The sequence below is a fragment of the Neopsephotus bourkii genome, unplaced genomic scaffold, assembly GCF_033783945.1.
Source record: "Neopsephotus bourkii isolate Nb327-2 ecotype Australia unplaced genomic scaffold, CSIRO-AGI_Nbou_v1 NB_1331, whole genome shotgun sequence".
Lineage (NCBI taxonomy): Eukaryota > Metazoa > Chordata > Aves > Psittaciformes > Psittacidae > Neopsephotus > Neopsephotus bourkii.
Window position 1 is genome coordinate 330,794 of NW_026901811.1, and position 26,678 is coordinate 357,471.

The following is a 26,678-nucleotide window of genomic DNA, read 5'->3' on the forward strand; positions in this document are numbered from 1 at the left end:
ACACCTTCCACTAGAGCAGGTTGCTCCAAGCCCCATCCAGGGGCTTGAACACCGCCAGGGATGGTTACTTGAAGACTTCATACAAAAATCTGGGATTTCCAGCTGGATTTTATTTTAATACTCAGATGAAAGAGAGAGGAGACAGAAAAAGGGAATTAAAGAGCAGCGGTAGAAAGCTAATGAGGCCAAAATCCTTCCTCAAGTGTTAGTGCCAGAAGCAGGACAGTTTCTTGAGTCACATATGTGTTTACCTAACGTATTTGGTCCTTAGCTAGTTACTTTTAACTTATTTGGTACTGTTAGTAGAAGGTTTTTTCAAAAAGGGCAGTGTGAAACACAAATGTTTGGAACACAAACCTAGAGTTTGTGAAAAGTGAAAAGAGCCACAGCTAAATTCACTAGTGATTGAGGCGGGGACACTCCTTTCCCATCCTTCTCACCAGGAGAAGCTGGTGGGATCAGGAAATATCACTCTGAGTTGTGGATAAACAGCAGACACTGGTCCCTGTTAACCTCTAGTATTGGTAGGATCAGTCTAATAAGTTTCTATTCAGTTGGCAAGCTGTGCACTAAAGGGGAAATGAAAACCAGCAAGTTGATATAAAAGTGCCATATAATTACAATACTTGCTGTGCCATCTCTTCTAATCACTCCACAAGCTCAGAGGCAGGGTGGTCACCTGGGCCAGGGTCTTTTTTGACCTGTGGGTGTGACTTTTAGTATTACGATGAAGACAGTTCACTTCAGGACACCTTAAAAGTCAGTTTCATTGCCAAGCTGGTTAATCAGTCAGTCCCTTTGCCAAGCTGTCAGGTAACTCATTCTTGGTATAATCCATCCTGGATGTTCTCCTTTGGTCTTACAAACAGCATCAAGTCCTGGTTTTACTCACAAACTCCTTACTGTCAATGAAGGCCATGCTGACCCATGCTCAAGATCCTAGTATGTACATTAACTATACCAGGAGCAGATGTACAGTATACATCACTGCTGTTGAGGGGACGGGATTTCTTTGTCTCCCCACTTGTTGGAGGGCGCTAGGGACAGAACTTCATGTCGATTTGGAGGATGGAAACCCCGCAGGGCAGCGCTGAGGCCCGGCTGGTGTGGAAATGGCGGCGCTGGTCTCGCAGGGGGGACAGTCCGGCTGCGGGCTTAGGGGCCGCCGGCGCTCTGGGCCCGGCTGCCCCCGGGACGGGCTGAGGGCCGCGGGCCGCCCCGCTCTGTGTCCGGCACCATTACAGCACCATGCCCGGAACCCGCGCAGCCGGCGGGAAATGGCGGCGCCCGGAGCCCGGACACCGCGGAGCGGCTGCTGGAGCCGCGGCCCCGCCCGAGGGCCCCGCCAGGCCCCGCCTGCTCAGCGGCGTTGGGGCGGTGCTGGCGCGGCCCCGGCGAGGGATGGCGGCGGCGCGGAGGACGCGGGCTGCGGACCCGCGTGCTGTGTTCATGCGGGAGGCGGCGGAGCCGGGCCCCGCCGTGCCGCAGGGTCTGATCCGGGCGGCTCGGAAGAGCGGGCAGTTGAACCTGTCGGGCCGGAACCTCAGTGAGGGTGAGCGCGGGCAGCCGGCCCCATCCCGCGAGGCGCTCGAGCTCCTAGCGGAGGGAGCACAGGGCCTCTTGTTCCCCGGTAGCGGGCGGTTCCAGCCCGCCGTCCCGCACCTCAGCCGCGCCCAGCCGGGGCTGCTGTCTCCCTGCGGGCCGCGGGGGTCCGGGGCCTGCTGCGGAGGGGTGGGAGCCCGGGGGAGAGTGGTTGCGCTTGGGCCGGGCCCTCGGCGCTTCCGAAAACCACAGCGGTGGGATCAGGTGCTCTGTGTGCTGGGCGATCCCGCGGGCTTGTGTGCCTGCTGTGCCTGGGTTTGCGGTAGGCAGTGCCATCCGGCAGGACAGGAAAGATACAGAGGGAGCAACAGCAACGAATGCTGCCTGCCATCTGCAGATGAACTTAATTTTGGCTATTGCTGACAGATTGCCATCACCTTGTTATTGTCAGGTCTGGGAAAATGTCTGTAGAAACCCAGTTGCCCATATGTGTGTATGAAAAGCATTATGATGGTGAAAATTTGAGAGTAAGCACCTGAAGATGTTGGTTGACACGTGTGTGTTTGTCTGTGTAGTGCCTCAGCACGTGTGGCGGATAAATTTGGATACTCCAGAGGAAGCTCATCAGAATCTCTCTTTCGGTGCTGCGGATCGCTGGTGGGAGCAAACAGACCTGACCAAGCTGATACTGGCCTCAAACAAGCTGCAGTGTCTTTCAGAGGATGTCAAACTTCTGCCTGCGCTCACTGTTCTGGATGTAAGTACAGTGATCCCATTACAGTAGGGCTGTGCTTTCCCCATAGAAGGGGGAATAAACAGAGCCGTAGATACAATCATAGAATAGTTAGGGTTGGAAAGGACCCTAAGATAATCCAGTTCCAAACCCCCCTGCCATGGGCAGGAACACCTCACACTAAACCATGGCACCCAAGGCTGTGTCCAACCTGGCCTTGAACACTGCCAGGGATGGAACCTCCCTGGGCAACCCATTCCAGTGCCTCACCACCCTCACAGGAAAGAATTTCCTCCTTATATCCAGTCTAAACTTCCCCTGTTTAAGTTTTAACCCAATCTTTGTTTTCCATTTCCCTGCAATGGTGGATGTGTAGAAGTGGCACTTGTGTATTCTCAGGATACAGAAAAGGTTGTTACAGATCAGTCTTCTATCAGTTCATACACTGATAGTGGGTGCTGTTCTGTAGAAAGACCGTATCTACTCTCTTAGTGTTTAATTAAGTAGAATGTTGCAAGTTGGCAGTTGCAGTCCTGCTGTTGGTACTTGCTTTGAGGCACCTACGTAGCTGTTACTGTGTACAAAATTATGCTGTGTTTAGGTTAGCTTGGTTTGTTTCTGGGGTAGGGAAAGGAAACCTACATGTTACAAATTAGTAACTGTGCTCAAAACTTTCTTTTCCAGGTGCATGATAATCAACTGACATCACTGCCTTCTGCTTTAGGACAGTTAGAGAATCTTCAGAAGCTTGATGTCAGGTAAATTACACGTTACAAAACTGGAATGTGAGAAACACCACAGTGACTTTGACAGGGTGAATAAGAGATTGCAGGATATCAAGTTTTCTTTCAGATACTGATTTCAGATTTTTAACAAGAGAATATTGGTAGATTGAGAATTGTAAGTTTTGGATCAAAAATGATAACCTTAGGTTTGTTAAAGTTATTTTCACTGATATTCAAAGCCATGGTCTCACTTGGAGGGTGAAAACTGATACTTTGAATAAGCACACAAAAACACTATCTACATTCATTTGCTTCATTCTGGCAGCTTTGAGTATAAACATACTTTTTTGTCATGAAAAATGTACACTGTAAAGAATCGTATTGTTCTTGTTCATGCTGGAAAGTTCATCATCTTGTGTTTACTGGAGTAGTTTTGTAAACTAGGGTACAAGGAGAAGGAGGGTATGCTGCCTCTGTGTGTGTGAAGTACATCAAACAAAGATCCTGCTGGGATACAGCAGATTCACATGAGGATAAAAGGAATTCCTGAAGAAATAAACAGAATTAATTCCTCCCAGGAAACTAATCCATTGTGGAAGGCTGTGACAGTTGTAGGAGACAGATTTTTCTTCAAGGTGATGGTATCCTGAGCAGCAAGTACATGTGCAGTTTGCAGTGTGGGAGTGGGTCGGAGAAGCCTTTCTTCCTCTGGATGGAATTAATAGTCTGTGCCAGCACAGAATTCCCGGTGCTGGGTGTGCTCCATGCTCTGTGCTCTAGGCTCTGAAGAGTTTGTGTTTCAACAAGCCATGGGTGCCTGAGATCACCCTGCTGATAGCAGTGATGGGTAGGATCAGGTAACAGGAGTGTCTGTAGCAGTTGCCTCCTTAAAACGACTCAGTAATTGCTTTTCCCTTTGTGTTTAGCCACAACAAACTGAAAAGCATCCCAGAAGAGCTGCTGCAGCTGTCCCATTTGAAGAGCCTCCTTCTTCACCACAATGAGCTGAGTGTCTTGCCAGATGGCTTTGGCCAACTTGTCAGTTTAGAGGAATTAGTAAGTTGCAACTCTTTGAAAAATGTTTATTTGTGCAGAAGGGCTGATTTACCCATGTTTTGTTACTGCTGATTAAAACCCTCTGTATCTAAGGCAACAGAACTTTGTGAATGTTCTAAGGACTTACGTAGGTTGTCAGTTTCAGTTACTACATGATGGGTTGTTGGTTTGCTGTTTCCTTGTTTGAAACCAAGTTTTGCTCTTGGTTTGGCAAATATTGTAAGAAAAATCAAATCCTTTGTGATTTGTCAGTCACAGGAGAATTGTTTCTTCTATTCACATTCCTACCAGGTTGATCCTGAAGATGTCAGCCATCTCATTTTAATGTTCTGCCAGTAATTAACTCTGCAATAGTTATACTCATGGGATATTTTAAACAACTCTATTTCTAGCCTCTTTCTCTTTCTCTTTTTTTTTTTAATCTTCAGGATGTGTCCAACAACCGTCTCACAGACATTCCAACAAGTTTTGCTCTGCTCATTAACTTGGTGCGACTCAATTTGGCTTGTAACCAGCTCCAGAACCTGCCTGCTGACCTCAGCGCCATGAAAAGTAAATCAGTTTCTTCAGATGCCATGCAGCCATTTCTGTACTTGTGTTCAGAAATGTAGTGCATGTTATTCAGGTTTTAAGAAATATATGCTTAAAGAGTTACTGTGTTCTCAAGAGTATTAGTTCAGCGTGATTTAAAAAAAGTCAGCTACAGCTAGTGTATGTCCAGCTTGAGTCCTCTTATGATTCGTATTTCCTGATAAATGGGATGTGGAATGATCAGAAAGGTGTAAAGGATTAACATAGTTCTGTTTAGAGGTTATTAGCCTTATGGCTGCAATAATAAATCTGGCATTTTTTTTTCTCTAATGCACAGTTTGAGTGGAAAATAAAGCATAAATGAGAGAGAGTTAAACTTACTCGAGAGGAAAAACATAAATTGGAGTGACAAAGTTGACTTGTAACATTTGAATGTTAAATATCAAGCTGAGTAGTGGTTGATATGAAATGCAGATTTTAATAGCTGAGGCAGCTCTACAGGAGCAGCTTTTATAAGTGTTGTAGAAATGACTTGCAGATCTTTCTGAGATGGTCTGCAATGCTTAGACCCTTTACTGACAACAGTGAGTTTTTGGCAGTGTCACTGAAAGCATTCCAGAATGTTCTGTGAAGAATAAGTGAAAAGCAGATGCCTTCCTTTCAGAAATATTAATGCTGACTGATTTGATATCTTCCAAAATTCTGTTTGACAAAATGTTCTTCCGCTTATTTTAAGCCTCAGGATATTTATGCTTCCATACAATGCAATTTTTATATTCTCTTCTGCTTGTCACTGCACACTTCTTTCTGTAGGCTTGAGACAACTGGATTGTACTAAAAACTACCTGGAAACGGTACCTTCTAAACTTGCAACTATGGCATCTTTGGAACAACTTTATCTGAGAAAGAATAAACTGCGTTCCTTACCAGAATTTCCCTCCTGCGAGTTACTGAAGGTAAGGTCTGAAATGGCTGGTATGCTGTATTTTGGTACAGAAAATAGGGTATTTTCTGTAAACTTAAAATAACAACTTAATTTAAACACAAATTCTTGTGGAGTGCTGTGATCAAAAGTTGTGTTTAAAACTCTGTTTAATACACCCCTGTCTGCAGTTACTCTTACAGTCCATATTGGTCAATCCTAAGATAATGGGGGAGATAAACTTGCAGCAGTACTCTTCAGATTTGGGAAATAAAATAAATATTTAGAAGAGGAATGACTGAAAACTGGATTTAGTGTTGCCTTGCTATAGTTATTTTTTTTCTCTCTAGGAACATTTTCTAGATAAATTTACTTTGTTCATTATCTTTTTCTTCCTTTGTAACTGCAGAGAAAGTATGCTTCTTCTTTCTCCTCTTAGGATAATCAGATCTTCTGGGTATATTTCAGCCTTAATTCCCAGTATGTTTAAAATTGAAAATTACCTGTTTCAGAACATCAGAAGTTGGTTACTAAACTAATAATAGCAAAATGAATGGGCCAAGTGAATGCCTGTACCACTGCGTTGTTCCCAATGCCAACATCAGTCAAAGGGTGCACATGCTTTAGTTGTGCATAACTCTGAACTCTAGTTAAAATTCCAAGCTTTTTCAGCATTTTGGAACAAAGTTATTTCCAATTACATTTCCAATAGGGAGTGGAGGAGCTACCCTCTCAACTTCCTATAACTTGGAAATTAAGAAACTTCTTGAATAAAGGCATTGCCAAATTCTTGAAGATGGAGCAAATTTATTCCTAGCTTGGAACTCAAAGCTGAGGATTCCACGGTGGTGTCAAAAAGCTAAGTTCAGACTAGTGTGCCTGGATCTTTGGAGACTTTGATATTTCATATGCAGATGAAAGGGAATTGAGATGTACATTTTCTCCACATCACTGCATAGTTTTGCCAATGTCATGATTTAGGAGATAATAAGTTATAGTTTTAATAGAGTAACATAATTGTGGGCGATCTTTGTTTTCATAGGAATTGCATGCTGGTGAAAATCAGATTGAAATATTAAATGCAGAGAATCTGAAGCATCTGATTTCCCTTTCTGTACTGGAACTCAGAGACAACAAGATAAAATCAGTTCCTGATGAAATTGCTCTGCTTCAGAAGCTGGAGCGACTTGACCTCTCCAACAATGATATCAGTAGGTAATATTAAAAACTGCATTGTGGCTGTGATGAGGCACAGCTAATGACATCTGATGACAGCTCATTCTGTAGCTCCTGCATTGCACTTTGTGATATGTAATTAAAAAAGGACTCGATCATAAAATGAAGGAGACGTTTCTATGTTGTGTAATTTATTAATTATATGTTCTGGATCTCTTTACCTGAGCTTCAGAGTTCCATGCCATCTGACAAACCATTGCCAGATCCTTTTAGAAATTGTTTTGAGGCTGCTCTGAAAGGAGATGTTTCCATTTGCAGGTTGCCTTATACACTGGGGAACCTTCCTCAGTTGAAATTCTTGGCGTTAGAGGGAAATCCTTTGAGGACCATTCGAAGAGACCTTCTGCAAGTAAGCACTAGAGACAGCATATAAGGTTTGGTGTTGTTGCTTGTGTACATTATCCTGGTTGTGTAGCCAGAACATTAGAAACAATCAGAATACATCCAGATTCCACATAGCCTTTGCAACTTTAATCTGCCTCTTGTCTGTGCATATTGTGATTGGGGTGCTGTTTCCGCTGGAGTCTGATGCAGTGCGTCAGACCATGAGGACGGTGGAGTAAAGGAGGGTTGCATTGTAGGATCTGTTTCAGATTTGCCTCAGAAGTTGTAACAGATATTGCAAATGAAGCAATGGATGTCTGGGAAAATAATGATAGTTCAGCTGTCTCCTGCCTAATCCTGCAGCAGTCACAGTTCCTTGCAATGCTATGTGAGTACTATACATCAGGCTTTTCCTAGAGGAGTGTGGATATCTGTTCATCTCCTACTCGCCTGATTTAAGGCTCTACGATCCATCTCCAAAGTGTATTTGATGGATCCATCTCCAAAGTGTATTTGATGGCAGATGCGTTTTGGGCAATGACAGTCTGATGTACTACCTTTTGTTTAGGATAACCTGAACCTCAGACCTGTGCTCTTTATGTAGATAACCATCAGAGTGAAGGTGTGAGATGTGCATAAGAAAACGAATACATAGGGCAGGAGGGAGGCTGGAGCATAGGCACTGGTGCTGCTGTAGAATTCCCTCTTTGTTCCCCAGCTGGCCCCTTTTCTCATAGGAGTTATATATGTTCCTGTGGTTTTACCAGTGTTATGAAGTAAAAGCTTACAAAGTTCTGGGATTCTCTAAAAATAAGCAACACTGAAGACTGTTGAAAGGGAATTTTGTAGTATCTGTCAGAAGAGAGAAAACATGGTGTATCTATTAACTGAGCACTGTATGCACTAAGTTAACGAGCAGGGCTTCGGTGGGTGAAGTCATACATGATTCCAGAGTTCAAAGTTGGCTTAAAATGTACCTGCAAAGGAGTGTGAGTTAGGGTTCCTGATTACTTAACTTCTGGCTTCCAAGGGTTTACTGTCTTTGAGATGTAGGAGCACAGATGTGTGTTAACTTCCTCTGTGTATTTCAGATTTGTAGCAATGAGAGGTACAAGGATTTCATCACAGTGTTTTATACTTACACTGTTTTGATCCATTACCAACACTGTAATTTCATATAACTGCAATTTTAAATGGTTATCTAGGTTTTTTGCACTTGATTTAGAGGAGTAATTGCTGAGGCTTGTGCGGTTCCATAGGCACTTCTTAGAAGCAGGGAAATGCTGAGATTATGGATTGGCAGGGCCTGGGGGTAAGCACCTACTCTCATCCATCCCTGCTCCAGCTCATCAGTCCCTGTTTCTCAGGCTTCTCATTCTGGTCCCAAACTCATTCTTGTTTGTTGGTGAATTTCCAGTCAGTTTCTGTTAAATTCTGGTCTCTCCTTTTTGCATAACTTACCATCACCTGGCTGTTGAGCTGTGTCTTACTTGCTCTTCTCTCCGTGCAAGCCACGTGACTGTTCCTCAACTTCCCCTTTGACCTTCACCTTAAAAGTTTCCTGGTTCTTCTATACTGGCTTCCCTCTACTTGCTCAATACATGCCTGCAGTCACTCCCGGTCTCCTCAGGCCTCTCTTTCTCAGTCTTTTATCTTCCGTTTCTGTTATCTCATCAGATTCCAGGTGAGAGTTCCTTCCTTTCCAGCTTCCACATTTTCTTTGTTCCATCTGCATTCAGATCAACCAGTCTCTTACTATGTGTAACACAGATGTCAGATAGAATGAGATATGTTAATTTGCATTCAGCAGTTTACTTCAGTTGCTGGTTTTAAAGCAGGTAAAATCATAAGGGAAACCTAGCTTTGTCCTAAACCAAATGGGCTAGATGAGGTTATGCTTAAATACTAGTAGATTGTGCAGCCAGCAGCTCTGTTTGACCAGTAGAAGATGTTACGAGAAGACTGAAAGTCAAACCTTTGGACAGCTGAGCTGTTAATAATCCATGCAAATGATGTCAGCTGCAGTGTTTTCCCAATATTTATCTTTTTGGACATAAAAAGTTAGCAGAACACTGAACAATCAGCTTCCATGACAAATTTTATATGTCTGCTCCAAAACACAATTACACTAGACCTTTTTAAAGGGAAGATTAAGTTCATTTGAACATTTTTTCTTGCTCTTGGAACTGTCGATCTGCTTCAGATACAGAGCTAAAACTGTGGAGCCTGAGGTCAGGCTGGAGTATGGAACCAACCTTGTAAATAAGCAAGTTCAAAGTTGCTGTGAAGAGGGATTTTCTGTGGGAAGCATTAGGTGGGTTTCAGTTGCCAGTGCTGTGAGCTCCACATGTGTGACTGGAATTGTCACTCCTCACTGTCAGAACGGCTACATAGATGCTACCTGGCAAAGACCTTCCTGACTTTTATGTTTTTCTTTATTTTGAAGAAAGGCACCCAGGAGCTTCTGAAATACCTGAGAAGCAAAATCCAAGGTATGTTGCTCTGTTGCATTGCATTTTGAAGAGAATCTGTCTAAGAAATGAAAATGAATTAGAACCTGTTGAGGGTGTCTGTTTAAAACCAGGTTTCTCCAGTTACCCTGCAATTACCCTGAGTTTTCTTTACTCAGCAGTTTGCTCTTACATTTCCGTGCTGTTCCTTTTCCTTACTCTATTAGATAATACTGACTGACAGACGTTGCTTGTTGAGGAGTATCATTTAGAAAAATAACGTTCAGTGTTCTTCCCCTGGTTCCTTTATGCGTTTTACCTGAGGAATTCCAGTAGCTTCTCTTATTTCGTCTCTGAACACGATGGCAAGTTTACATAAGGCAAAACGACTGAGTTCACGGGTCATGTTAAATATCATATGGAAGTGATTATGCTGCACTTAGATGGCAAAGTATGCTTAACCTCTTAATTTAGGAAGGGCCTTGATAATTCATGCAAGAAGCTTTTATTGAAAATGGTATGTGGGAATTTTCCTTTTGGTTCAGTGGGTTTTCTCTCCCTCTGCCAGAGGATGGCAGTATTAGTTAGGCTACTGCAGCATGTAAAATTGCTTGAGATCGTCGGGTTCCATGCAAATGTGACATATTAACTTGACAAAAATTAATTGAATGCCAGAGTACATGCTCAGAAGCTTATCTGGTGAAGTACAGTAGATAATGTAATTGTGGGTAATAAAATTAGCTGATGTCCTGCTCAACAACAATGCTTATGAGTTTATTCTGCATGCTGTGGCATCTAAGTTGGAGCTAAAACAGTAGGAGTGCTGTTTCTGTAGAGGTTTAAATGGGGAAAAAAGCTGGAGTTTGACCCTTTTGATCTTCCCTAGTGAAAGGACAACTAGTTGTGGTTAGGCACAGTTGTTAGTAGACTTCTGTTAGTGACTGCTGCCAATTTCCAAGGAGTTTTGCTCAATTTCTTCTACTGGAAGTTGGATTTATCGCTGGTTTAGGCTTCCAGCTGAGCTTCACCCTGATTATGCATGTGAGTCCCTGGGGTGTGAGGCCACACCTCAGGTGTGCAGAGCAGTGCTTTTAAATTGCATTTCTTAAATGTTCCAAGTAGCCCTTGCAGCACCAAGGGCTTTTCTGTGTGATTGTAACAGAGGAGAGTGTGATGATGGTTTATAAATATTAATGTTGTGATCAGTTTTGCTGTTCTGGAGACAGCAAATCTAGATCTTCATTTCTACCCCAAATTCCCTCTTTGTTTCTAAGCTCCCTCCCCCAAGAAGCAGCTGCCTACACAAGTTCTTCACTAGTGTAGCATCTCCATTGCTCCCTATCTTTTAAAATTCACATCAATCCCTCTCCTTCTCACCCCTCCTAAAAATCCAACAAAGGCAAACAAACCAGAAACCTGGGATTACAGAGAACCTTTAGTAGAAATTACTTGGATATATTCTGAATCAGTTAATATCAATTGAGCAGGAATACAGGAAGAATTAAAAGGGGTGGTGGCAGGTGACTCGGGACACAAAACCTCTCTGTCTAGGGTACCGCATGTGCCTGCAGTCTGTGTGACTGTACATGTTTGTTACCTGTAGATGATGTAACCAACTCAAATGAGGAGCCTTCTGCAACAGCCATGACGCTTCCAAGTGAGTCCAGGATTAACATGCACGCCATAACCACATTGAAACTGTTGGAATACAGGTATGTGTGTTGAAATACTGCCTATTTCTAAGGTTGTAAGAACACTTGTATTAGTCCTTATGACATATATCAGCTTGTGTGCAAATCCTCCTGCATTTGTGCAATTTTCACTTCAATGCGTGTACTCAGGAATAGACAGGTTTGAATTGCAGAGTTTTAATTATCTGTTTGTATTATCAAATATTCCACAGTAATATTCATTTTAAATCACTGAAACACTTCATACTTTCATGTGCTTTTAGCACCTTTTAAACTTCCTTAGCAATTTCCATTTAAGTATCAGAACACCTTGTAGTACATGAGTTTCTCCAGTTAGTTCTTAAATGTAACCAACAACGTGAGTTTTTAGGTTGGGAAGGGGGAGAGAACTGCTGGGTGAAATGCAAAGTGCTGCTGAAGGCTGGGACGTGGCAGGGATCTCAGTGGTGAAAGGGATGCTGTGGCTTTGGTCACCACAAATGTTTAGGAGCCCCACAGTGAGTAATTACCTGCCATTGTGCTGGGGATGTTTCCTTAGCTGAGAGGGGGAAACCTGTTTCATGCCAATCTTGCCATGCTTTCTGGCCCAACATGCAGCATCTACAGATTTGTTAAGGTAGTGACATAACTTAGCTCTTACTGACTTTTCTTAAGTATGGTAACAGATCAATGCACCAATGTGTAATGATACTGTCACCCAGATTCCACATAACATGGCACAGTGATTAGTAGCTTTCTGATTGACAGCTTTTCAAGAATTTTAAGTTGTAGATATTTCTTTATCTATTCTACTACTCATCTGAAAGAGGAAAATGTCTGGCTAATAAATAGGAAACATATGCCTTGTTTGTGTTACTCAGCAAAATGCTTTCCATTGTTCAGTGAGAAACAGGCAGCTGTGATTCCTGATGAAATGTTCAATGCAGTCAGAAGCAATCCTGTCACCACGATCAACTTCAGCAAAAACCAGCTGAGTGAAGTTCCCCCAAGGTACTGTTGTGAAGGTTATTCTCTCTGTGTGGCTTTCTTTCTTACTTTTGTTCCTCAGCATCCTGTGATATTCCTCATCAAGTGTATTTACACTTCATGCTATGCATTTGTTTGTGTACACACACAGGCACACAAACAAAAGTATAGTTTGATGCTGGATAATACACTCATGTTTCTAGTACGAGTAGCGTGCTGCATGTCACGGATGGACAGGAGGATGGCAGTAAAGAGAAGCTTGGTTCTACTCAGTGGTGCTTTTATTGCATGTTGGTTTTCATCTTGCTTTGTTAAGCATTGTTGAGGTGAATTGAGGGGGGTGGATGTGACTTCTCACAGTGATGAAGTGCTGGTGCTTAACCACACTGGGAGATTGTTTTCTCTATGAAGCAGTTTTTTCCTATGTGAAGATAATCTGTGTGGATTCACCAATTCCTTATAGAACCATAGAACGGTTTGGGTTGGAAGGGAACTTAATGCTCATCCAGTTCCAACCCCCTGCCATGGGCAGGGACCCCTTCCACTGGAGCAGCTTGCTCCAAGCCCCTGTGTCCAACCTGGCCTTCAGCACTGCCAGGGATGGGGCAGCCACAGCTTCTCTGGGCACCCTCACAGGGAAGAGCTTCTGCCTAAGAGCTCAGCTCAGTCTCCCTTGTTTCAGTTTGAACCCATCAGCCCTTGTCCTATCACTACAGTCCCTAATGAAGAGTCCCTTTCCAGAATCCTTGTAGCCCCCTTCAGACACTGGAAGCTGCTCTGAGGTGTCTACGCAGCTTCTCTTCTCCAGGCTGACCAGCCCCAGTGTTCTCAGCCTGTCTTGGTATGGGAGGTGCTCCAGCCCCTGATCATCCTTGTGGTCTTCTCTGGCCTTGCTTCAACGGCCCATGTCCTTCTTCCATTGAGGACACCAGAAATGCAGATAGTGCTGCAAGTGGGGTTTGATTGGTCTTACTGGGCAATAACTGTACTGTACCTGGGGCTCTATTTAAATTCAGTTTCTTCAGGAAGTGTAATTGTTTGGTTGGGTTTTTCTTTTTAAGGAAGCAGTTTCCATGCCTCTCTACTTGTTAGGTTTTGTGTCCCATCACACAGCATTTGATGTTACTGCACTTGTTATGTCATCACAGTCAGGGAAGAGGTTTCTCTTGGCACAAATGGGAATAAATAGCATTTTTGTGTATGGAGGAAGGTTACTTCGTCTCTGGTGGCCCAAGAAAATCATGAAAACTTTTTTTAGGCTAGCAACACATTTGTGGGTGGAACTGATTTCCATTCTTGGACACAAGTGTGCTTCACATTTAACCTTTAGCACATAGAACTTGAAGAGATGCGATCTCTTTCTCATAGTTAAAACTCTCTTTTCAGTTCAGTTTCTAGAATCAATTTAGTGAGGTGGTGCTTGTGCATCCCACACTTTTCCCTGTGCTGGAGGCTGTTGTGTTCACTGGGGTGGGTGTGGGAGTGCAGCTGCTGGGTGCCAGAGAATTCAGTGGCATCCAGGTGGGAGAGATGAGTATTTTCTCATTTAATTATCTTTTGGGTTTAGCGCTAAAGCAGAGGTTGTTACAGGGATTCAGCAGCTGACTTTTGGATCTGTTAAATATTGTACACCAAAGCATCTGAATGTAATGCCTTTTTACAAGCAGCAGCAAATGCTGTTTCCTGGGATTTGTAACGGCAGAAGAGTGGAACAGAAAGACCTAGATGTTTTCTAAGGCCCTTCCAACCCAAAACATTCTGTGCTTCTAAAAGAACAATCTCCTTTTGTTTGTTTAACTGCTGAAGAGCATGGGTTAGAACACTTCCAGGGCAGAAGATGGCAGTGATGGTCATCTCTGCCATGGCTTCCGCAGTACCTCTCAGCTGCAATGAAGTGAGTAGTTTTTTTGTGATAAAATTTGCTCTGTTTATCACTGAGAGAAAATTTAGCATTCTGATAGCTTCAGATGAGCTTGGTCTTCACATCAAGTGAAGGCTCTAGGACAGGCAGCCTTCACAGGTGAAGTTTCCATTGTCTTCCCTCAGAATTGCTTCTGAAATGTGAGGAAGCACAGGGTGTCTTGCAGATGTAGAATACCTGGGGTTTTTTTGGTAACTTAGACAACAGAATGCAAACCTGAGCTTACATAATAAAACATACTTATATTTGGTTTCAGGATTGGGGAGCTGAAAGACTCAGTTTGTGATGTCAGCCTGGCCTTCAATAAAATCTCCTCCATTTCCCCCGAGCTTTGCATGCTCCATAAATTGACACATTTGGATATCAGGTTTGTGACGTGTGTTGGACTTCCTTTCTGGGTAACTCATTTTCATGCCTGTTTAAACCACCATCTGTTATAGCAGTACTGAAATAATTCTTCATATCCCAAACTGCCTCCACGGCACTGGGTGCCTGGCAGATCGGAAGCAGCAAGTGGCCTAGATTTAGGCATCGGTTAAAGAAAACCACACAACCCAAGTGGACAAGCTCTGGGCCTTGCTGTGATGAAAGGTCTTGCTTCAGTCATTAGAAGGTTCTCAGAGATGTGAAGTTGCTGTTTAAAAACAGCCCCCACCACCCCACAAGAGAAACCCACACCAGGAAATCCTGGAGGGCAGCTGGGAAGTAGAACAGTGATGGTACAAAGCTGCTTGTGCTGGCTGTTTGCAAGAGACAGTTACTGTCATTTGACCTGCTCTGACTCCTGAGAAATGCTCACTGCATTTGTGCAGACACCAGGATTAGCTCATTGGTGTTTGTTACCTTTGGTGTTTCACAGAGCACAGCTGCAGAGACAGGCATTTGTTTTGGCTTGATTTAATCCTGCCTGTGCCTGGAGAGAGCAAGGGTCCACCAAGACAAAGGGACTGGAGCATCTTTGCTACAAGGAGAGTCTTAAGTCTCAGAATTTAGATCTAAGTTTGGGCATCTTTTAGTGAGTGGTCTTTATTGTCCTGGAATGGCTCTTTATGTCAAACTCAGGACAGACCTTTATCCTTACAAACCCTTTGTATTTAAGAAGCTTCCAGATGGCTTCCTGCTGTGGAAAACACCATGGTAACCATAGCCAGAAATTGCTACAGCAATTGGATACCAGGGTAAATGATTTTTTAAGTGGTTTAGTTATCCTGCTGCTTCACTTTGGCACCAGGACCTGCACAGTTTCATCAGCTGTCCTCTGAACCCCCAGAGCTGACTTTCCAGGCAGGTTTGTGGAGCTGTTTGTTAAATGCTTTGAAATACTTGGGAATATTTAGAAGATAGACTTTGCATCTCCTGTGACAGGAATGAAAACGCAAACCTGGCTTGCGTTAGCCAGGCATGAACTTAACCCCTTTATGAAGCAATTAATTGGTGTAAGACCCTATGTTGGCACTGATGAATGCACACATTCTGTCTTGGTGGATTCTTATCTAAAACTTTGTAGAAGTTAGTGATTATTTTTTGTCCTCATTTGATACACAGAAATAATTTCTTGACATCTCTACCTGAGGCAATGGAGGCACTGACAAGACTGCAAATAATAAATCTTTCTTTCAATAGGTGAGAACTATTTATCTTTTTTTTAATACAATAACTAAAGTAAGTGGGCTGAATTGACTATGATTTTCCTGTGATGTGAGGGGGCACTTGATCAATTGGCTGTGGGGTTAAAACTGATGCAGTGAATCTGTTTCTCTACACAATGGATAGTGTAGTTTTGGAACTTTCTGCCACGTAAGTTTTGGACCAGGTTAAAAAAGGAATTAAAGAATCTTTTCATCAGTGCATCCCACCACAGACCCCAGCTTGACTGCTCTCTGGCAGCCTGAGTACAGCAGGACCCTGGGATGGAGGAACAGGAGGGGAATGGGCTGCAGGAAGCAGACGAGTGGTGCCCTGGAGAGCGTCTGCTCTCACTGCTGCTGCCCAGGCAGGGCTAGGCTGGAGCCCTCTGCCCCTGCCCCAGCAGGATGGAGGGATCTGACTGTTCTCCTGGTGGTGGTACACCCCTGGGTCATGTTCTGTGGGACACACCAGCCTTACTCAGTGACCATGGTTGGCCTGTGACACCGTTAGAGGTGCTGAGCTGCCACTGCACCCATTTCGGTGACCTATTTCTCTGTGTGCCAGCTAAGATAATGAATGCTGTCTCCTTTCAGAGCAACCTTAACCATTTCCTTAAATAGCTAAAGCTTCAATGCTGTCTGATTTTAAAAGCTGCTAATATTTTTAATGCCCTACTTCTGACTGTCATTGTTTTGCTGCCTTCTGCTTCTTGAAGACTTAAAGCATTTCCCAGTGTCCTTTATCGCATCCCAGCACTGGAGACGATCCTGCTGGCTAACAATCAGGTTGGGGCCATAGACCCTCTGCAGCTACAGAAGATGGACAAACTGGGAACACTGGACCTTCAGAATAACGACCTCCTTCAGGTGCCACCAGAGCTTGGAAACTGTGAAACGCTGAGGTGTGTTCTGTAGGTGGTGACATGATTTAGGAAACAGATTCTGACCCATTTCTTCAGGGTGTGTGTTGTCAGAGGGAAAAGCACTAATTGGCAATGTATTATTGTGTAGGTCTCAGTGCACAGAAAGGGTCTCTTTTATCACTTGTAAACCAGTGTAGTTTCTTCCATGTTTATTGTGTTGAATAGTTGTGTCATGGGGGGGCAGTTGTGTCATGATTTTTATGACAATGGAAAGAGTGTGTTGATCTGTGTAAATCTCATGTTAGAGCCTAAGGTGGTTACGTACAGGCACACTGGTGGTGCACCTACAGACCAGTCAGGCAGGGAGCTGCTGCACTGTCAGCCTGTACATTTAGCTCTGTGTATAACTTGGTATAAGAGGCAGGATGATAGCCTCTGAATAACATATGAAGAGTCATGACTCTGGATGTCCCTGCATAATACACCTCAAAGATGACTGCCTCTCTTGTCAAAAACAACGCATTCCTGGTCCTTGGGGTTTCCCCCTTTAAGGACACTGTCCATAGAGATTTCAGAAAGGTCTCCTTTAAGCAGCTCCCAGTGCTTAAAGGGACCAACAAGAAATACTGGAGAGGGGCTTTGAACAAGGGCCTGTAGGGACAGGACCAGGGGGAATGGCTTGAACCTGCCCGAGGGGAGTTTGAGATGCTTAGTGTGAGCAAGGGAAGCAGGAATTAGAATTCTTCTAACAGAAGAGGAATTAAGAATTTGAGATCCGTGTGGAGCGTGTGACCATGTTGGTGCAAGCAGTAGCTGGGTTTCCCTCTCTCGTTCCAGGACACTCCTGCTGGAGGGCAATCCTTTCCGCACGCCGCGGGCAGCCATCCTGGCCAAAGGAACGGCCGCAGTGCTGGAGTACCTGCGGAGCCGCATTCCCACCTGATGCACCAGCACAGGCCCTGGCCAGCCTGGGCCATCCCAGTGCAAGTGAAGCACTGCCCTGTCCAACCAAATGCCATGGGGTTTTCCTGCCTTCCTCCTCCTCCGTCAACTCCCTGTTACCCTGCCTGTGCCAGGAGGTGTTTGTAGCAGGAACTGTCTATGAACTGTTTTCTCCTCGAGCTGCATGTTTCAAGAGTGCATTTGAGAGTACTGCACCACACGTTTACACTTCTGGTGGTACAGGATGCCACTGCGAGCTGCCTTCAGTAATGTGACAGTTTTTTTTCTACAATCAAGCTGATTTTTAAACGGAATTGTCAACATCAAAGTAGTTGAACAAAAGCCAGAAGTAACCACTTTGCTTTTGTATGTCTGTTTTATACCCCCCCCCCCCCAAGGTATTTAGTCTCTCTCTCCACTGCTGCCTCAGTGGTGAGCCTGTATGTGATAAAGGGCTTCAGCCCTGCAGCTGTGCACTGAGGGTACATACGAGGTGTGCTGTGGGCTGTGTGTGCCACACCTGAACATAAGCAGACTGTGGTTGATGGTGGTAGCTGCACTGAACAATAAACACTCTCTGGTGGCTGTTTGGTTTGATTGAATTTGAGCATATGCCGTAATTAAGTTGTGTAGCTGGTAATGTTCAGATACTTTCATTTTCTGTTTAAATGTGCTTCCATGTCCTGAAAGCAATACCTTTAGTGGTGGCAGTAATGCATCATGGATGTTAGTAATGGCAGTGGGAGGGCTGCTTGTTCTGGGACAGCAGATCCATTGCTTCTCCTTCAGGCAGCTCCAGGTGGATAAAGGGGAAGAGGCAGCAGGTACCAGAGGGGCTATTGTAGGGGGGGATTGTTTCTCAGGGTGAGCTCACCAAGGGGGAACAGCCACCTGTCCCATGGCTGTGCTGCCCTATGTCAGGCGTAGATTCCAAGGTACCTGTGTTGCTGCTGACACTTGAGCAGCATCACCTCTGTCTTCCCAGTACTGCCCTGTGTTTAATGCTGTCCCTATGGATGACTACTACTGCAAACTGCTCACTTTTGTGCATTGAAGAACAAGTGTTTAAGTGAAAGATGTTCCTGCTGAGCTTTAGAAGCAGAAGTACACCTCACTTCTCTCTTCAGCTGTATGAAGGCTGAAGGGCTGATGTGGAATGGAGATCCTGTCTGTGGTACGTGTTTATAAGGGAAAAATGCAGGTTATGGAAACATTTTCCTTCCTCCACCCAACCTCTATAACAGCAGAATTAACGTGATTGAACATTAAACTTTACAGGTTTTGGGTGTGTTCAGAGGTAACATAAAATACAGTGACCTGATCCTCAGGTTTAACAGCACCTCTCAGAGTGAGGAGGTGTGATGTACCTTGTGAACGGCTACGCCGACCGTGGCTGGTGGAGATGGACCAGACCAGGCCAGCATGGCTGGAGCCAGAGACCTGCAGCGGGTACTGACCTACTCCAGAAGGAGCAGGGCTGGGGACAGCTGCAGAGAGTAAACAGGAAGGAGTTTCCTGGGAAGAAATACCCACTAGTGTTGAGTGCAGAAGGAATGATGGTGGGTTTGAGCTCAGACACGTCAGGAGATGCTCTGTGGTTACTTGGGGGATGGAAGTGCTGCTGTTCTCCCACCTTCACTCCTCTCTTGTTCTCCCATCTCTCCTACAGCGTTTGTATCTACAGAGCAGTGAATGCTGAGCTGCTCCACACACACGTGCAGCCGCCCCCTCTTCATCTCTGATGTCTCACTGGCAGCTATGACTGACCGAGGGGAGCTGCTCCATTTCCAAGGCTCTGGTAGTTGCAGAGTCTCTCCCTCAGCCTCCACTCGGTTTGCTGGTGGAGGAGGCTGAGGGGGAAGGCACGGGGCTGCCATGGGATGGGTCACCACCAGACAGCTCGCTCCCAACAGCCTTCTCTGAGAGCTCAGCTCCCTTCCAGCAGTAAAAGATGACAAGCTTAATTACAATAAGGTGACATTTTTATTATTTATACAATAAAGAGACTTTTTAATGTTATTCAAAACACTTCTTTAAATACTGAAAAAGTTGGGTACACCAAAGCCGAAAAATGGCTCTGCTATACACTGCACAGCATTGGTTTAGTCCCTGTAGTTGTTCTATGTACAGCAGCATCTGCAAAATGCATTCGAAACACAATATGCACCTTACGGGGGGTGTCATACATGGAGGGGGGACGGGGTGGATACAACCGGCGTGTGCAAATTAACCCACCAGAGAAGTGATTGCACTGATCAAGAGAGTTAAAATAGAGTTCTGAAGTACCTTTTTGCACATAAAATGAAGCAGCTTTTCAAGTTCAGTAAGTCTTTATACTGCAAAAAACATTAAGTACATTCACAATCTATGTTAGTAAAGTAGTAAATATTTCTTCATTCAGCCTTATTTACATTAATACTGTAATTAAACTGAAAAGTACAGTTAGTCATTTGTAATATAGCAATCTTTGAACACATACAAAAATGACCATTTTCTGTATATAATTTAAGCTCAAAATCACAATTATCTCAAAATATTAATTACAATACAGCCATCTCCATCATAATTAAACATGTCTTTTATAAAATGGTAAAATCTTTAACAAAGTAAGCTGTTGGCTACAGTACTCACAAGTAGAAAACTGAACCGATGGGAGCGTCTGCTCTGAGGGGGGGCAAAGCTGCCTGCACCAGCCCAGCGGCTGCAGGGCCCCAGGGGGACACTGGGGACCCCTTGTGTGCCACGGGGCTGGGGCTGGGCAGTGGCAATGTTGAACGCAATGCAATGGTGGCACTTGCTTCCAGCCCACTCGCTGGAGCTGCCCAGGGAGAGGATTGGCAAAAAGCTTTATTTTTAAACCCTTTTTAAACGGTTTTAATAGAAACTGCTCCTGACATTTGCTTCTCCTGCTGCTGCCACCCACCTGTGCCCCAGCCTGGCCTTTGGGAGCCGCATGGCTTGTGCCCACCATCACCAAACGTGTTCAAACCAAAACCAAACCGAACCATCAGTTAATCCGTATCCTATCCAAACTACTGGCCTGAAAGTTGTATCGTCGTGTTGTATTCACACTGGGAATAGAGCCTCAAATCCGACTGCCTGGAAATGGAGTCACATTATCTTTGTGCGCTCGCTTAAAGTTCAGGTTTTGATGGCAGAAGGCCGGGGCAGAGCCCTGGGGCAGGATGTGGAGGTGGAAGGGAGCTCAGCTGCAGGGAACGCTTCATTTTTGGCAATCCTAGTGTGGAATCCACCAGCCTCAGCCCCCGCAGCCCCCGACCTGTGCCTCTGGGGCTCTGGGGACATGAATACTCATGTCAGATCCTGGTTCTGCTTTTACAGGGCTCACCGGTGGTGGGATGGGGAGCACTGTGGTGGAACACAGCACCCCACATCAGCCCAGCCTGCAAGAGCCCAGCTCCAGCCCTGCTCCATTAGAGGTCAGTCCCCCCGATAAATATCCCCAACAGCCCCTTGTTCAGGCACTGACCCCGCTCCTCTGGAGAGCAGAGCCTGCTCCTGAGCAGGCCAAAAAGCCTGGGGTTCCATTTAACACTGACTTTGCATTTACTGTTGCATATATCTCCATCAGATATATACATACACACACCCATAGCTATAAATCAGCGCTTTTCAGTTGCTCAAGGTAACTAAGTGCTATATTAGAAGCCAGAGAGCTTTAACCAAGGAAAGGATTTACATTCCAAGTGCTGACTAGCAACAGCCAACCAATCTCCTGGACATTTCATACCCATTTCAGTTGGAGTTTTGCTCCTGCAGGTTAGTGGTGGTCTGTAACAGCAGTGATTGCACTTTTCAGGTGTCCAGGGCTTCTCAATCCTGCTCAGATAAAGACCACACTGGGGAAACCTGAGCCAGCTTCCAGGCTGAGCATCCCTAGTGCAGCCCTGGAATGGCTGATTGCTGTCCTGGGGGCACTGTGTGCCCAGCATGGGGAACACAGCCCTCAGCTTTACTCTCAGCTGTCCCCTGCACCTCAGCTTTGTCCCTCCACCAGGTACCTGCACCAGGACACTGCTGGGCACCGTGTCCCTGCCTGGCAGAGCCTGTTCTCACCTCGGGAGCTGGCGTAGTGCCGTGAAACACCAATACAGACATGGATGTGCTAAAAAATACCTTGGAAAACACCAAAACCAATCTGAAGATGTTAAATGATCACTATTATGAACAACTTGCTTCTAAATATGACAGTTCATCAACGCCTGTGTAAAAACTGCAAGCTGGGCATGGGAAAATGGGTGAATTGTTAAGACTGGAGAGTCCTGTGGGCTTCCCATGGTCTGAGCTTCCCCTCTGTCTCAAAATAAGCAGCTTTTTTTCCTTTTCCTCTTTTTTTCCTCTCTTCTTTCCCCGTAGGAGCTGCCTTCCAACAAGGCAGCAGAAAAGCAAAGGCTTTCCTGCCAGTCTGTGCTGGGCCCCACTGTGCGTTATGGGGAGGAACCGGAGCGGTGGCACCGACCACTGAACTCCTTAAAACCAGTTGTAAAATGAGCATATGGGAATAACCTTGCAGGCCTCCTTCTGTAAGCTAGCCCTTCCCTGAGGATCGTTAGTTAAATAAGTGATTATTGCATGGACAAATCTAAAAAGCACAAAGCGGGGGAAGCATCTGCCTCTTGTGGCCGTGCTTGCCTGGGTCTGGATCCATTCACACACATGGAAGTGAACCCACGCATGGAATTCACCTCAGGGGGAGTGCCGCTGCCTCCGCACTTGCCATATAATCACATGTAGTAAATAAAATAACATAAAATACCATCATTATGTGCAAAGCACACACGTAACCTGGTACCTGACCTGCGAACGGGGCTGCAGGTGATTGTGGCTGGGACGTTACAGGAGACTTGCCAGGGAAGACAAGAGGTGCAGGGTGTATTTTGAAGGATCATTGGAAAGCTCCTAAGTAGTCCATTAGGTAATGTTCATTGCTCACAATGCTGCTGCTAGCTAAAGAGTTCAGCCCATCTGAATAGAAATAATGCCAGCAAGAATGTATTTGGTATTCTGGGGCAGTGCGGTTGGTGTTAAAGCTTCACTATGGTATGTCTGAGAGTCCAAGCATCCCCCAGTCCCCCTCATGAGGTGGTGGGAGGTTGGGCCAAGTTAGGGACCAGAACATGACATTCCACTGCACTAACCTGGCTTCGTTGTATTTCATTATAATCCATTAAGGAAAGCACTTGGCAGCCCTGGAACGCAGGCTTGCATTCAGCCTGACTGGTGATGCCAACCATGCTTTGGGTGGGATGAACTTGGTGTGCAGGAAGACAACGGAGCACAAACTGGCACCAACAAGTGGCTGTGCATGGGGGCACAGTCACAAGAGTGATTTTCCACCTGAAAGGCCAAAGGCAGCTCCAGAGAGGGATTTAGGTGCAAAAACACTCATGTAGGGACCTAATTCCCATTCAACGTACTTACAAGCTGCGCAGGTGTCTACAGCTTCCTGAACATGATGTTGAATAAATTCTTATGTTTTCTAAAGGGCAATGGGGACTCAGGAATGGGAATTTTGGCCTTGGAAATGTCAGGGGAATTAGAGAACTTTTGGATGGGCTCAGCCAGAGCCGGTGTGGCCTGGTGGCACGTTAGGAAATCACATCCAGGCGTGGAAAGAAATCACATCCAAAGCTGGAAAAATGGAGCACGTAACTATCCAGCCCCAGCTCTTGTGAATCCAGAGAGCTCTTTCAGCTGGTGGCATCAAAGTTTTCATTTACTGATAAGTATTAATTACTTACATTGGTGTTCTGAATATCATAAACTAACTTCTCCAAACTGGAAAACTTAGGATAAGCTTTGGCTGTAGCTCAGTGGCACCTGCTGGTGTCTGGCAGTGCCAGCAGCACCATGGTGCTGTCACTTGGAGCACTTGCTTGGATGAGGGCACAAGGTGGGCTTGAATTTATACAGATATTAATATTTATGCAGATAAACTTAATTTCTCCCACTAACTGAGGAGGAGGGAGATAGGTGATGTAGGAGGGAGAAGCTGTGGCTGCCCCATCCCTGGCAGTGCTCAAGGCCAGGTTGGACACAGGGGCTTGGAGCAAGCTGCTCCAGTGGAAGGGGTCCCTGCCCATGTCAGGGGCTTGGAACTGGAGGAGCTTTAAGGTCCTTCCAACACGCAACAGCCAATGCAGGGGGAGCTTATGTGCAAATGCAGAAGTGTCACTTCCCAGATGATGGCAAAAGAGCTCCCATGGCAGAGGTTAGCCCGAGAACCAAGTCATCCCAACGGGCTCAGGAGCTGCCACAGAGTCAGAAAAAAAGGGGAAGAAAAAACCCCCAAATCTGGTGCTTCCTAACAGCGTTAGGGGATGGTTCCTGCGGCACTGTTTCACTGACTAACCTCTGATTTACTTTTTATGTGTGGAATGCTTTGTCTCCTCTCCCACGTGCACATGTGGTCACAGCCACCACCCTCTCCCAGCACCAAGTGACTGCCAGGTCCCAGTAGTTGCATCAGTTTTCCTTTCTCCCAGTTTGCCTTGATATGGACATAAGCCCTTGGCACACCAACCTGCCTGGACAGGAGCTGCCAGTATGGGTATGCTCCAGTGGTGGCAGGGACACACTGGCTGGTAGGAATGCTGATGGCACCTTGTGCTGCTCATCCTTCCACCCACTGCACCCAGCGTGCAGCTGGGCTGCCCTGGCTGCAGTTACACCAGGGTGCAGCACCAGGGGCTGCATGTCACAGCCCTGTTTAATCCGAACAGAGCTGCCCCAGTCAGCATGTGCCTGATGGGAGAGCAGGAAGGGTGAGAAGTCTAGAGGCTCGTGCAAGCAGCAAAGTGCAGTGTTGTGGCCATGTCCTCATGCTATAGCTACACTCCTCCGCCTTGAGCTTGTAACCCAGGTGGAAAAGATAGATGTAAGGGAGCCTGGCCCCCCCAGAGCATGCTCTCGCTCTCCGTTCAGGCCAGTGTGAGCGGTGCCATCAGCTCAGAGGGAACTGGATCCCCATAAAACCCGTTTCTTACATTTCTCCATCTTGCCGTTGGCTGCAGACACGATGGACGCCTGCGGCAGCAGCGGTTCTGTGCTGTCAGGATGCTCTGCTGGGACAGCGCTGGGATGTGGACGTGAAGGGTTTTCCAGCTTCACACTTGCGTTGGGAAGCTTTCCCCAGGCCAGGGCAGCATTGCTCCCGGGACTGAACCTGCTCCCCCTGAGCCACATTACCCAACTGAAGGAACATACAGAGGTTGAAGCCTCCCTGACAGTGACACAGCGACCGGGGCGAGCACGGCTGGACCAGCGTGAAAACACAGAACAGGGTAAGACTGGGAGGCACAGGGAATGGAACTAAAGAGCCTGTCATTAAATTAAAACCTGAAATAATAAAATCAGCAGCAACAAAAGGTGCTTTTACTGCCACCCATCACAACCTTCTTCCATTTCTGACCATACCTGCCTGAACTCATTGCTCATCCACCGAGTGTGTTCCCATGGGATCAACTAAAAGTGTCAAACGACAGAAGTTAACCAATTTCATCTCAGTTCTTTGTGTAGGTCCCAGAGTCGAGTGTAATTTATTAAGTATCTCACCCTGTATAGTGACATTTTTACTAATTCATATGGAGCCAGCTATACACACTGCATATGTACAGGTATTTTCATAAGGCATATAATATCTTTGCATTGAAAATAAATGAACATTAGTAAATTTAATTTAATATATACTTTCTTTGAGGTGTTTATGAAAATATTTTTTCTCTCTATTTTTGTATGTGACATGATAGAAATATTTCATGGGAAGTACAGGTTAATATATTTTATCTTTATAAAGGCATATACAACTTTGAGGCAGTGTTTCTGATGGACAGCAGAATTCCTAAAGAACTTGTATGTGCTTCTGTGTTTTGAAATCATATGAAATTGACTTTAAGAAGTAACTGGATTAAAAAAACGCACCAATGCACAGCCAGAGGCTGACAAGTAAAACTAATACGTAGCCACATGAACAATATATTTATATAGTTAATATATTTTTTCAAGATGATTGGTACTAACATAGAGTATTTTACATTTGGCACTACTGTTTGCCATTGGTCCAGCAATTGGCAAAAAAAAAATTGTTTCCTATGTATAAATCTGTTTGAACATTAGATCTGGCTAGACATATTTACTATTTATAAAAAAATAGTTAGACAGTAAGCTCACGTTGAATAACTAGGTCTACTGTGTTCTGGAAACTCTTGAGGAGTAGCACAGCCTTCTCGTGTTCCATATGTACAAAACTGTGGCCGTTTGCCTGCAAGACAAACACAAGGAGAGGAGAAGTCAAAGGAGGTTCAATTTAGCCTCGTCATTCTGGGGGAGCAAAGGGATATGTGGAGATTAAAACCAAAGCTACAATAAATAATAATCATATCATACAATAAATAATAATCATATGATGGTTTCCTGTACACAAGAGTTGGACTGTGCCCTTAATAGAACATATCCCTCTCATCCTGCACTGGACAGATGCTGCACCCCTGCTTAAAGCCTCAGGGATGCTTCCCAATTTAAACTACTTGGCAACTCTTCAGTGTTCCACGTATTTTCTGAAGGAGCAATGACCCTGGATGTGCAAGGCTCAAACGCTGCGAAGCCCAAAGGAGGTTAATGCCACCAGAACATGTTGCTGAGTGCAAAGGCAGGTTCCAGCTGAGACATGCTGCATACACATAGCGGAAAATGCACTCAGCTGTTCTGGTTCTGTGCTGATTCCCTGCCCAAAGACACCAGGAGAAACCTTCAACTACTACAGAAACTACAGCCCTACGGAAGAGCCAATGTGGAAGATGATTATTGCACACACCCAGACCACTACACATGGGTATCTTGGCCACCACACAACTGTACTACACCCTACAACCCATGGAAGACACTTCCCAAGCCCTAAGCCCCCAGCCCACCATCAGCACAAGCAGCACAAAGTGCCTGCAGAGCCCTCCTAGAGCCAAGGTCCTCCCCTTGGTGCAGGGGCTGCAGAAAGGATGCCCCATGGGCTCTCACTGCATTAAAGGATAAAGCTCCAAGAAACAGGGATACAGATTTGAGGCAGGAAGACTTTCAGACATTCATTTGTGTGCCCAAACTAGGCAGTCATTGGCATTCAGTTGGAGGTCATCTC

At 45.2% G+C, this 26,678-nt stretch overlaps 2 protein-coding genes across 8 annotated transcripts in view; one reads left to right on the forward strand and one right to left on the reverse strand.

Moving 5' to 3' along the window:
• Window positions 1-26,678, reverse strand: part of LRRC7 (leucine rich repeat containing 7) — a 402,104-nt gene that overhangs the window by 212,911 nt on the left and 162,515 nt on the right. For 6 of the 7 annotated variants that reach the window (XM_061366414.1, XM_061366411.1, XM_061366412.1 and 3 more), the window contains one exon: window positions 25,510-25,811. The exons of the other annotated variant lie outside the window; for it this stretch is intronic. In XM_061366414.1, coding sequence (XP_061222398.1) covers window positions 25,704-25,811 — 108 coding nt within the window. In that variant the 3' untranslated portion in view covers window positions 25,510-25,703. Of the gene's footprint in view, window positions 1-25,509; window positions 25,812-26,678 lie in introns of those variants that run through there. 7 annotated transcript variants of the gene reach the window in all.
• Window positions 1,372-18,176, forward strand: LRRC40 (leucine rich repeat containing 40). Its single transcript, XM_061366408.1, has 15 exons — window positions 1,372-1,552; window positions 2,118-2,299; window positions 2,960-3,033; window positions 3,927-4,056; window positions 4,485-4,608; window positions 5,401-5,543; window positions 6,552-6,724; window positions 7,004-7,094; window positions 9,516-9,561; window positions 11,123-11,231; window positions 12,093-12,200; window positions 14,354-14,464; window positions 15,643-15,720; window positions 16,442-16,627; window positions 17,426-18,176. Exons 1-15 carry the CDS (start codon window positions 1,402-1,404, stop codon window positions 17,529-17,531), a joined length of 1,812 nt encoding a protein of 603 aa, XP_061222392.1. The 5' UTR covers window positions 1,372-1,401; the 3' UTR covers window positions 17,532-18,176.